At 37.8% G+C, this 12,088-nt stretch overlaps 1 protein-coding gene across 2 annotated transcripts; it reads left to right on the top strand.

Moving 5' to 3' along the window:
* The first annotated feature begins 8,339 nt into the window (after positions 1 to 8,339).
* LOC132609159 (uncharacterized) lies at positions 8,340 to 10,723 on the top strand. Of its 2 annotated transcripts, none has more exons than XM_060323022.1 (2): positions 8,340 to 8,471; positions 9,216 to 10,723. In XM_060323022.1, exon 2 carries the CDS (start codon positions 9,314 to 9,316, stop codon positions 10,250 to 10,252), a length of 939 nt encoding a protein of 312 aa, XP_060179005.1. In that variant the 5' UTR covers positions 8,340 to 8,471; positions 9,216 to 9,313; the 3' UTR covers positions 10,253 to 10,723. The 2 variants fall into 2 exon arrangements, with proteins under 2 accessions (XP_060179005.1, XP_060179006.1); XM_060323023.1 differs by having other exon boundaries at positions 8,358 to 8,432.
* Positions 10,724 to 12,088: the final 1,365 nt, after the last annotated feature.

Genomic DNA, 12,088 nt, shown 5'->3' with positions numbered 1-12,088 from the left:
TTGCATGTTGTTGTTCTGTTATATGTGGATGACATGATAATAATAGGGAACAATGATGATGAAGTTGCGGAGCTTCAAGAAGAGCTTGCCATAAGATTTGATATCAAGAAGCTGGGAGAACTACATCAGTTTCTTGGCTTAGAGGTGACAAACACGAGTAAAGGGATCTTTGTTACCCAAGAAGGGTATGCCAAGAAGCTTGTTGACAGGTTTGGGATAAAACAAAGCAAAAAATGCTCTACTCCTCTTGAGACTAGCACGATGTTAAGGCGTGAAGAAGGCTCACTTCTTGCAGATCCCAAGCCTTTTTGAGCTCTTGTTGGAAGTCTTTTGTATTTGACTATTACAAGGCCAGATATTGCTTTTTCTATTGGATTTGTCAGCAGATTTATGCAATCACCAAGAATTCCTCATTTGGAAGCTGCAAAGAGGATTCTGAAATACATCAACTCAACATCAAATATGGGCCTACTCTTCCAAAAGAAGAATGATTTGGTATTAATTAGATATACTGACACCGATTTTGGTGGTGATCTTGATGATCGAAAATCTACGTCAGGCAATATTTTTCTTTGTGGTGGAACAAGTGTTTCTTGGTGTAGCAAGAAGCAAGACTCAGTTTCTTTATCAACTACGGAGGCGGAATATAATGCAGCAGCTCTTACTGCTCAAGAATGTGTATGGCTCCAAAGACTTGCTGAAGATTTGCATCTGCCTATATCAAAGCCAACTGCTATTTTCGAAGACAATCAAAGTGCCATCAAGCTTGCAAACAATCTGGTATTCCATGCTAGAACTAAGCACATTGAGGTGGAACATCATTTCATCAGAGAAAAAGTTCTTGATGGAACTATAAATACTTTGAAAGTGCGAAGTCAGGAGAATATTGCTGATATCTTCACCAAGTCACTTTCTAAAGCTTCATTCGAGTTCTTTCGCGACAAGCTTGGTCTAGTTCCAAAAATTCACTCTAAGGGGGAGTGTGAAATCATAAAGTAAATTTTTTGGAACTACAAAAAATCCTAGATATTTAGTAATGATTCTAGAATAGCCTAGTATAGTATCTTGGATAAATATCTTGAAGAGATTTCTAGATAGTCTAGAGTATTGCAAGAAGATAAGGTTTGCTAGATTTTTCTTATAGATGTATCTAGAAGAATGTCTAGAACCATCCTTAGACAAGTATAAATAGGAGTGAACTTGATCATTTGTAACCAAGTAATTCAAGTAATTTAAGAAAGCCTTTCTTCCATAACCAAGTTCTCCTATCTAAAATTTTCTTTCTCCTTTCCAAAACTTCCTCTTCTTTAATTGAATCTTCCAATCTTAGTAACGATCTTGGGCTAGCAGAAGGTTTCTCCGATTTACTTTTCTTCTGCTCTATTTCTTTGCATGGTTTGGTGCATCATGGATATACATGTATATTTCAGAGTCTCTCTTATTAATTCATAGATGTAACGACCCTTTTTGTCGTTACCTTGATTATTCTATTTTTGCCCTCGTTGACCCATTATTGAGTCTTGTTAGAAGTATTTGGACCCGAGAAGATAATTTCCATGGCTTCTTAGGCGTCAGTTTGAGTCTTGGAACACCCTTTAGGAATGTGACTTTAAGCGGAAACCGTTTGACCTAGAGTTGACTTGGTCAACAAAACCTCTGTTGGGAAATCCGAGGCCACGGGCAAGTTCGTAGCGTACTTTTATGTGTGCCTGCATATCTGGTTTGTGTGTTTCAGGCCTCAGGTGATTGTCAAATTTCAGGATGAAATTGTGAAACTCGGGAAAAGTTTCTATTGTCTGGTATCCGCTGTAGCGGCACTAGGACCGCTGTAGCGGTGTGGTTGCCGCTGCATCAATAAGTTGAGTTCCTGGCCTTGATCGCTGTAGTTGTCTGCACAGCCGCTGGGGCTGTACCGCTAGAGCGGTAAGGGTGACCGCTAGAGCGGTCGACGAGCAGTTTTTATAAGTTTAAAGCCCCAAAACCCTATTCATTATTTCTATTCCGACTTGAGAGCTTTGTGGAGGCGAATTGGAGGGTTTTCAAGTGTCTTCCCTAAGGTAACATTCCTACCTTATTATGGTTTCATTAACCTGTCTTAATCATCTAACATAATCTAGAATCCACAGAATCTAATGGGTCTTCAAATGGGTTCTTGAGTTAAGTTCTAAATCACTTTTAATTCCTAGAATCTTCCTAAATAGTAAGATTAATGTTGAATATGCTTGAATATGTGAGGAACAAACTAGCTAGATTCATATATTCCATAAAAAGCTTAAGATTAAAAGAAGAAGTTTTATGGGTTTTCTCCCTAATGGGTTCTTGGCGTTAGAATCTTGTATTATTGGTTGGGTTAGCTTCATTAAGCATGGATTTGATGATTATAAACTATGTAAACAAGTTTCTTCCATTTTAGTGATAAAATTGTGGGATTAAGTTAGGGTTCTTAGACCCAAATTTGGGGGTTTTCACATTAATGGTGATTTGAGAATTAATTAAGTATTCCTATGATTAAAGTAATGGGTTTTGACCCTTTGGTATTGAATTTGGTATTTTGGTCATAAAATTCCCATTTTGCCTTGAGTCTCGTTTTCCTAAATTAAAGAGTGGGTTTTTGACCCGAATAGAACATAGTCATTATGGGTATCATTATTCATGGTTTCTTACATAGAATTCATATGTGATAGAGTTTGATTGTTTGGAGACGCTTCAAAAGACGAAACAAGATGTGGGTTTGTGGCACCTGTTCGGCTGCCAGGTAGGTTACGGCTTCCTTTTCGGTAGACTCCGGTTAGTTTCCCATATTCATGTATTAGAAGGAACAGAGAATGCATGTGTAGGAATTGGAGATTTGGGATGAAATCCTAGGATGGTATTGTTGTGTGATTTGTATGTTCGGGCTTGTGGCCTGTAGATTCTTTAGGATGCTTGATTTGGTTTTCGTGAGTATAGGTGGATTTTATGTGACTTGGGAGTAGTAGGTGATACCTATTTTTCTGTGTCTCACGATGAGAATTTTCGTAATATGTGATTAAGTGTGTTATGCTATTAATAGTGCATCTAGTTGATAAATGGAAGGATAAAATGTACCAACAGTTGCGATTGAGTTCTAGATTGAGTAAGAATGAATGCCTTGTGAAGTAGGAGGTGAATTTATGTGTACTTAGCTAATAGGCTAATAAAAGAAGAGCGGTAATATTGTATTGCGACTGATTTGATCTATTGTGTTGGTTAGATGCCACGAGTCAGTAATTGGTATTGAGAATTGTTGTTACAACTTGTTGATGTTATGTTGGTATTGGTGACTTTGATATTTAGTTAGCGTACCCATGTTGGTACTTGTGATTTGGATATATTGTTGGCGCACCTATTGTTGGTGTTTGTGATTCGAATATATTGTTGGCGAACCCATTGCTGGTACTTGTGATATTGAGCATGATTATTGATGTTGATACATGCGCACGCACTCTCATTTTCATGATACACTGTGGAGATACTAATGATACTTGATGAAACATTTCGATGAGTTGCGCTCGATTTTGCTTGAGTGATGTGAGATGGCTGATATCCGTTATTAGTCCCGGAATCGTTGATTGAGTGAGTGCATGGACTCCGCGGGTCCCCCAGAGTGGTGCCGGTGAGAACCCCACATGGTCAAAGAGTCGGGGTCCCGTCTGTCTGTTGGGCAAAGATCCTGGATGGGTGGCACTTAGACTTCGCGAGTCACACTCGGTTGTGCTACCGAGATGCCGATATTTTCGTCCGGAGTACATGTGTACACATCATTGGCATGACATTGCATTGCCTTCATACATCATTGCATTGCATTATGGCTTGTTTGAGATGATTTGGTGTTTACTTGTGATGTTGGATTCAGATTAATATTTTAAGACTTGGCACAATTGGGATTAGATGCTACTTAGACGATGATGTATACTTGTCTTCGATTATCTGTGACTTTTACTGGTTGGTTTGTCTTGTGGATCATTCGTAGGATCAGTTGTATGTTTGGCCTCTAAAGGATATAGACTAAAGATATCATAGTGAAGAGTCGATTCCTAGACTAAAAACGAATAGTAATAATGATATATGATTATCGTGATATTGTTGTGGATCTGGCTTGTGGTTATTAGCGGAAAGTGAATGAGTTAAGGGTCTTGGTGTCATATTGTGCGGTTAATAGACGTAGGACTTGATTTAGTTGCTGATCATGTTTATTTGTGACTTCTCTTACTGATATGTGTTTCCAACCATTGTCGGCCTATGATACTTACTCAGTACTCGTTGATTGTACTGATACTGCTCTTACTACACCCTTTTCGTGTGTAGAGTGTTTCAGGTGTTTGATTACAACATGTTCGGAGATGCACGGTGCCTAATCTGAAGGTCTCATCCCATTTCATTCTAAGACGGAGGTTGGGTCTTATAGTGTTGTTGTATTTTGTATCATTTAGTCGCTCTTGTACTAGTCTAGACCAGATACAAATTGTCTTTATTTGATTACTGTGTTATTGATTGAGAGTTCGCCTACCGAGGAGGGAAAGGTAGGTGCTCGCGCGATCCTAAATTGGGTCATGACAATATATATATACCATGGGAATGTTAAAACCCAAGATTAAGACATTTAAATGCACCCTGACAATATATATAGAACTGCATCAAGATCTCCAAGGTTTTCATAGTGTATACAATAGGAGGCATCATTTGTTAAGTACTAAATGCCATTTCCTTTTCTTAATCATAAGTAGATATATGATCTAGGTGAAAGTTAACATGCAATGATTAATTCATTTAAATGTAGGCAAAAGGGAAAGTTAAACAGATAAAAACACCTCATTCGGAGTAGCAGCGTTATGATTATTCTCATCAATCATGCTAAAACTCGAATTAATAAACAGTCCGAATTGATATTTTATGGTTAACTTGCAATTTTATGTCATCTCTTAGCGAAGATTAGCAGCAATTGAAAGGGGCAAAAAGAGAAGCTCTTAATTAAGCTGACAGTGGAAGAGCAAAAACCGACACATACATGACCTAAAGAATAGTTTACCATATTTCCAAAATATTACTCCACCTTCATTTCCCCGATTTAATTTATGCTTCTAATAAAAATCAGATTTAGGAGGTTTGACAGACACACTTGAGGATGAGTTCAGGGGTTCAATAGGAACAACACTTAGTTGAGGTGTCAAAATGGAAAAAGGGACAAGTTTAGGGGGTCGCATATGCATTAAGCCTATTGAATAAGACTATGTTGACATTTTCAGCTAAACTGACCACGTGATACAATCTTGAATGCGGAAGACCCTAACTAAGAATAATAAAGTAAAAGATAGGAGATTGACACAAGAATAAAGGCCATATTAAATCCTAAACCCTAAATTAATAGAACCAAAACAAACACCTAATCTATGAAGAGGACCTCAAGGGAATTGATTTCACCCTTGCAACCCACTTTTTCAAAACAAAGTATCAGCAAAAGCTTTACCAAGCTTCTCTCACATCTCTCAATGAGAAAAATATCAATAGTAAATATAATGTAAGTTTAAATGATCTACTCTCAACTATTTATAGTGCAACATAGGTTATATTACATAAAAGGCCCAAAGTGGCACTTTAAAATTTGCAAAAAAAAACTAGATTGGCACGCTATCACAATCCGCGTTCCATCTGCTAAGGCAGATGGTCATATGTGTTTGGCACCTGCGAGTTGGAGGCCGTTCCTTCTCTGTTTCAGCCTCCCAAGTCATCATCAAGACTTGAAACCCCAAGATGGCATCAGCGTGTGCTTCAGGACGTCCATTTTCATGAATAACCCTTCAAGAGCTTGCAGATCTCGAGCTTGACTCCGCGTGAATAATCTTGAAGTAACTGGACTTGCATCACCAGGAGAGAGGAATCAGTCACTTTTACTAGAAAGATCCATTATAAATAATCAAAAATCCAATAAAATTTCAGATATTTCCAAGACCTAGTTTATTGTAATTAAAAGAGGAATTAATTACATATGAAATAATATGAATATTTGGTCATGACTTCACTTGAAAATGCTAAAACTGAGATATATTCCCTGCATCATATTTTTATGTTTTTAAATATTTTAGCCTCATCTGTTGTAGTTTGAGGCTGTAAATAATCGAACACTAATCTCGTACTAGAATTCAATTTTATTAGTAAAGGTCTAAAATTTGTCTTTTTAATAGTATATCGATACAATGATCAATTTGTTTATTCGTTCGCTTCTTTAGATATGACACCACTTACGAAACATTCTATGCACGTCACTCTAACCATGTCAATATTTGCAAATACTACATCAGTGTTTAAAATACTAGTAAAATATGATATGTAATTCAAGTGAAATCATGATTTTTGTGACTCACAATGTTTTTTTTAAAAAAAAAATCCAAGCGAAATTCCTGTTCAAACACAAATTCAACTTTTGAAAATACTTATTGCCTTCAACCTTGAATGCTTTTTTGTTTTTTTGCTTCAACCAAATATTGTCCAAACACATACTTTTCTTGAGTTAATAATCAGTTTTTTGCCTGTTCAAATTTCTAAGGTCATTGTCACAAATTATGATGTATAGATATGCTCAGTGTTGAATTCATTAGTGATCAGTTGATGGGAAATATATGAGCTTTGCAACTTTCTTGGGTAACTTTTCAAAAGTTGGTAGATACTCACAGTGTTTTAAAAGGCAGGGGCGTTTTACATACGCCTCGACGAGGCGTAAGCCTCGAGGCACGGGGCGTAAGCCCCATGGGTATTTAATTTTTAGTATTTCTTAAAATAATATAATTACAATAAATATTTTTAAATAGGTAAAATTACATAAAAAATAAATAAAAGAAAACTGTAAATAAATGAAATATATATGTGTGTGTGCACGCGCGCGCTTGATCCTCACAAAAAAATTATCAAAGCAATCCATTATACACCGTTTATAACTTGTAACTATATATAACATAATTTTACAAGTATAAACAATACAATGAAATAAAAGTTATTATGAAATGCAAATCAATTCTAATATTTTAACTTTCAAACACGGAAAAAAACATAATTTCTTAAAACACTATTACTATCACTCTATTCATTTTATCTCCCTATAAGCAAATAATTAATAAAATTTATCAATATTACAATTAAAACATAACTTCTTCATGAACAAAAATTAAAATTATATGATAATTCTGATACATAAGACTTATGACCAATGACAAGTGAAAATGTACAATTCTGCTATGTGTTTTTTTTTTAAAAAAAAATTAAGTGATATTCACCCTCACAACGTTCTCAAATAGTAAATATCCAATACTACGACTTGTTATATGAGTTACACCCAATCTTCTATTTCTATAGATGAAAAACTATTAAGTATCATTATTTTGTTAAACAATTATGAGGGTGAATGATTTTAATTAAGGAATTTAAAATATAATTTGTGTAAGAACTGTTAGGCGAGCCCTGGGCATTGGGCGTTAGGCGTGTTTAGGGCGTATGGTTGGGCGCTTAGAGCGTAAGCCTCATAGGAACTAAGCCCCGCACGTTAGCCCCAGGGCGTTTTGCCACTGCCCTGCCCCGCGGCGAGTCCTGACACTGCCTTTTAAAACAATGGATACTCACAAGATATTGGAGATAATGGTCAAAAACACATTTGAAGTATAAGTGTTTTGCAAGTTTTCTATCTGAACTATCAAGTATTGCGTATCCTATTTGAATCTATCACCAACTATTTATCAAAACTCACCTCGACTAGTATCTGATGGTGCGTGGTGTACACTCTTTTTTTATTTAAAGATGATGTCAAATAGCACTCCATGCAGATAAATAAAGGAATTAATTGAAAATTTTTTAAAAGAAATTAAGAGATAATGATAAAAAAACACATCTGAAGTATTACTTTTTTTGCGAGTTTCCTACCTCAACTATCAAGTGTTTGTGTTTCCTACCTGAACTATCGCCAACTATTTGACAAAACACTCCTCGAATTAATGAGTCAGCTGCCATGTAGACCAAATTTTATGGGCAAATTCAGTTGTCACGTGCCTTTTGGCGATTGTATTCAAATGCTTGGTCTAATCAGCTGCGAGGTGTGTTTTGATAAATAGTTGTTGAATGTGGATAATTCAAGTAGGAAATGCAAACACCTGATAGTTCAAGTAAAGACCTCACAAAAAAGTGATATTTCTGGTGTGTTTTTGACCATTATCTCTTTATTTTATATATAAATGGACAGGTGAAATAATTTTTACAAAAAAATAATAAAATGAAAAGGTGATAATAATAATAATAATAATAATAATAATAATAATAATAATAATAATAATAATAATAATAAATCCTCCATTCAAAAAAAATCCACAACCCTCCATTCAAAAAAAATCCGAAAAGGGTTAAGTCTTTGGGTCTAAACTTTCAAGAAAAAGGTCTATTCCAACTTCAACTAATCTTCCAAATCTCTACAAGTTAAGGTTCCTCTTGTGTTTTAGTTCTATTATATGATCTCACAAACTTATTTTCTGTTGAGAATTTCGATTGGGTTTGTGAAATTGTTGTGATCTATGCTTGAATATTGTGGGTTTGGGATTTTTGTGGAAGTTTACACTAGGACCCGTTTTTGGTAGTTCTTGGTCTCAAAAATCTTGTTTGTTGTAGTTAGAGCACATTGTTGACTTGATCCTTAGTAAATTTTAGGTGGTTGGTGCCTTTGGTCTTGTTTTCATGGTGGGTTTTTGTGGCTTGGTGGGGTGGTGATTTTGCTTGCCTAAACACTCATGAGATCATGTTCTTTTGTCATACATGCTCATAAATAACCATAATTTAGAGGTACAACTAGTTGATTTGAGTAGAATCCATCTTTAGAACTTGAAAATCGCAACAGTTAGGGTTTTTAAGGAAGAAGACGATGTTTCGCCCAAGCGTGAGGGATGCGCAGGTGCGGGCTCGCCCCTGCGCAACATTTGGGCAGGTGTGAACTTCAGAATTTTTGGGAACTTACGCTTGGGCGAGAATCTCTTCGCTGGTGTGGGTCCGCGCCTACGAGGAAGGTCTCGCAGGGGTGAAGAACTGCAGGTTTTTTCCTGCAGATAGAGAACTGATTCAGGCCTCTTTAGGGGCCTATTTCACTGATTTCTTTGGGTGAATTGCAGTGTAATGAATTGCTGAGTATCATAAAAATGTTGAACTAATTTGGATTGTGATTTTTATAGGTCTTGATTTATTTGAAATGGCTGAGTTCGGAGATGAAAATGTGAATGCCCATCCATAGATTGAAGAGGAAGAAGATGATTATGATACCGAGAAGTTAATGTCATTGGATTGCCAAGATCGCTACTTTTCCAACTTGCGGACTAAGAAATTATTTCTCGAGAGAGGGATGCTCACAGACGGGGTTGCGGAGCGTATTCCGAGATTCTATAATCGCCTAAGGGCCATCCATTGGGACTGCTTTGTTGCTCCACCGTGCCAGGCCAATGAACAATGTGTTCTCGATTTCTATGGGAACTTGAATAAAGTGAACTTTGATGATCCGGTAATCAATATAAGAGGGAAAATGGTAAGGTTCGGGGCCCAAGAGATCAATGTTGTTTACAACTTGTCCAACCATCCTACCGAGCCGATGGCTAATAAGGTTGTTTGTGGAAATGGGTGTTGGTTAGTGGACACTCTATGCGGTGAGGGTGCAAAGATGCCGTGGCTAGGTAAGAAGATGGGGATTACCAATCATGAGTTCAATGCTGAGGCCAGGGCGTGGCAACATATTCTTGTAAGGCGGGTTTATCCATCCTCTAACACCTCTACTTGCACGTATGCTCGTGCTTTAATCATTGCTTGTATCATGGATGGGATGGAGGTGAATGTGGGTAATCATATGATCCGTGAGTTGAAGGAGTATGTGCACCGGGGTGGCTCGATTCTGATGCTTTCGCCCTTGATTACTAAGTTCTGCAGGATTGCTGGGGTTGATAAGGATCCTGATGATAACATAGTAAATCCTAATCCTTCATTTGATCTGTGCAGGATTAAGGGTGAGGGTGGTGCGATTCCTAGAAAGAAAAGGAAGGTACGGGTGAGCACTAGTCGTGGTTCTCCTCTTTATCCGGAGGGACCATTTGGAGAAATCAGCACCCAGATCAAAGATGTGTATGATGCGGTGACTCAGAATCCCATAAGGTCCACTAGTGTCAGACCCAGTAAGCTTGCAGGTGATAAATGGAAAAAGTTCTTTGATGACCAGAAGGCTTAAGACGAATCAAGAAAGAAGTTGGTTGCCTTTGTGAAGACATTAGGGAAGGCTTACACTGATATGGCCAAGGCTCATAATGACCTCAAGACAAAGTTTGATGCGGAGAAGGTTAAGAACAAGAAGACTCGAAAGTTCTTGACCAAGATGTGGGGAGGGATCAAGGCCATCTACAAATGGGCTGACCCATCGAAGCAGATTCCGATTGATCGCAATGATGAGAAGTACTCTTTCTTGTCCTAGGAAGAGGACGTCCAGGCTGCTGGAGATGATGCTGCTGCTCATGATGGGGACGATGAGGCCTAGAGTGCAGCCCGCCATGATTGATCTTCCTTCACCCCTATCCCCCTTTTTACTTGTTGCTTTGGTTGGATGTTTGAGACAATCTGTTGTTTTTCTTGTCAGATAATTTGTTTTGGATGATGGGTGCCCTCGTTGGGACATTTTATCATAGTATAATAACTTGTTTTGGTATTGGATTTTGTTTGTGAAAATAGGGACAGAACTTCACTGGTTCTGCCGAGTGATTTTCGTAGGAGCGGCCACCATTCGCAGGTGCGTATCCGCTGCTGCGAGTCAGTCTTAGATAACTTGAGTTCGCCGCTCTGGAGTGAGTTCGCACAGGCGGATGGTTACTGGCAGGGGCGGCCTCGCCGATGCGAGCCTGCCTTCGCTGGAGCGAGATCACTGAAACCATAATATGAACTGAACCAAACATCTTCATACACGATGCTCGAAACTCACACCAACTCCTTCCAATACAACAAAACACATACAAAATGAACTAGGAACATAACATAACTCGGTAACAACAGAACCACCTAGGTACCGCTCTAATTAAATAGCACGACAAGAGTGAAAGAATGGAATTTTCCTCGATGCCTTATAGCTTCCCGAGGATGGATACGGACATCTACATACCAATCCGCGAGACTCTATTAGACATTGCTCGTGTACACATAAGACCGTGAACCTATGACTCTGATACCACTTTGTCACGACCCAAATTACAAGGTCGCGCCTACCTTTTCCCTACCCAATAGGCAAGCCAAACCCAAAAAAACTAAAACCAAGTAAAATAAATACCATTTCTTATTGAACAACAATAATCCAATATAAGTTTTACAATGTTGAGGAATAATCAAAGGAAACTTGACAATACCCCAAAACCTGGTCATAAGTGTACTCGAGCACAAAAGAATTCTCCTAAATACAGCAAACCTTATACAGCAGTCTGGCCGAATAGAAGATAGACAAATTATAAATCAGTAAGAAGAGAATATCAGGGGTCACGTACAATACCAATAGCTCGCCCCGAAGCTCTCCAACGGACCCCAACAACAATCGAAAGTCAGATCCAAACGTTAATCAAACCTGCACCATAAAAAGATGCAGCAAGTGTAGCGTGAGTACAAAACAACGGTACTCAGCAGCATCGTCGACCGTCCCTACATAACACGGAAATGAGAGCTGGCCAACCACTTACCACTTTCATAATCAAACTAAACACAAGAGTTAAAAATGTAAGAAATGTCACAATTAGCAAGTTCTATACCAATCTCACCTAACCATTTCAATATTTCATAAGAACTAGTACACCTTTTCTACAAATTCAGCATCAGCATATAATCTTTCCTAATCAACATAACCAATTATGAAGTTTTACCATTATACAAGTTCCAATAAGCATATATTCCAAGGTTTCATCAACTTCCTAACTCATTTACAATAGTTTGAAGGGTCAGTTCATTAAGGCGCTCACATACATGACAGCCATATCTTAACTGATTAACCCATATCTCGTCTAGGTGACAATCCACTTAGATAACCATACGAAAA

Source organism: Lycium barbarum, chromosome 9, assembly GCF_019175385.1.
Source record: "Lycium barbarum isolate Lr01 chromosome 9, ASM1917538v2, whole genome shotgun sequence".
In the NCBI taxonomy this organism is placed as follows: domain Eukaryota; kingdom Viridiplantae; phylum Streptophyta; class Magnoliopsida; order Solanales; family Solanaceae; genus Lycium; species Lycium barbarum.
Note: the sequence above shows the minus strand (reverse complement) of the source record. Positions and strands in the feature narration are given on the sequence as shown.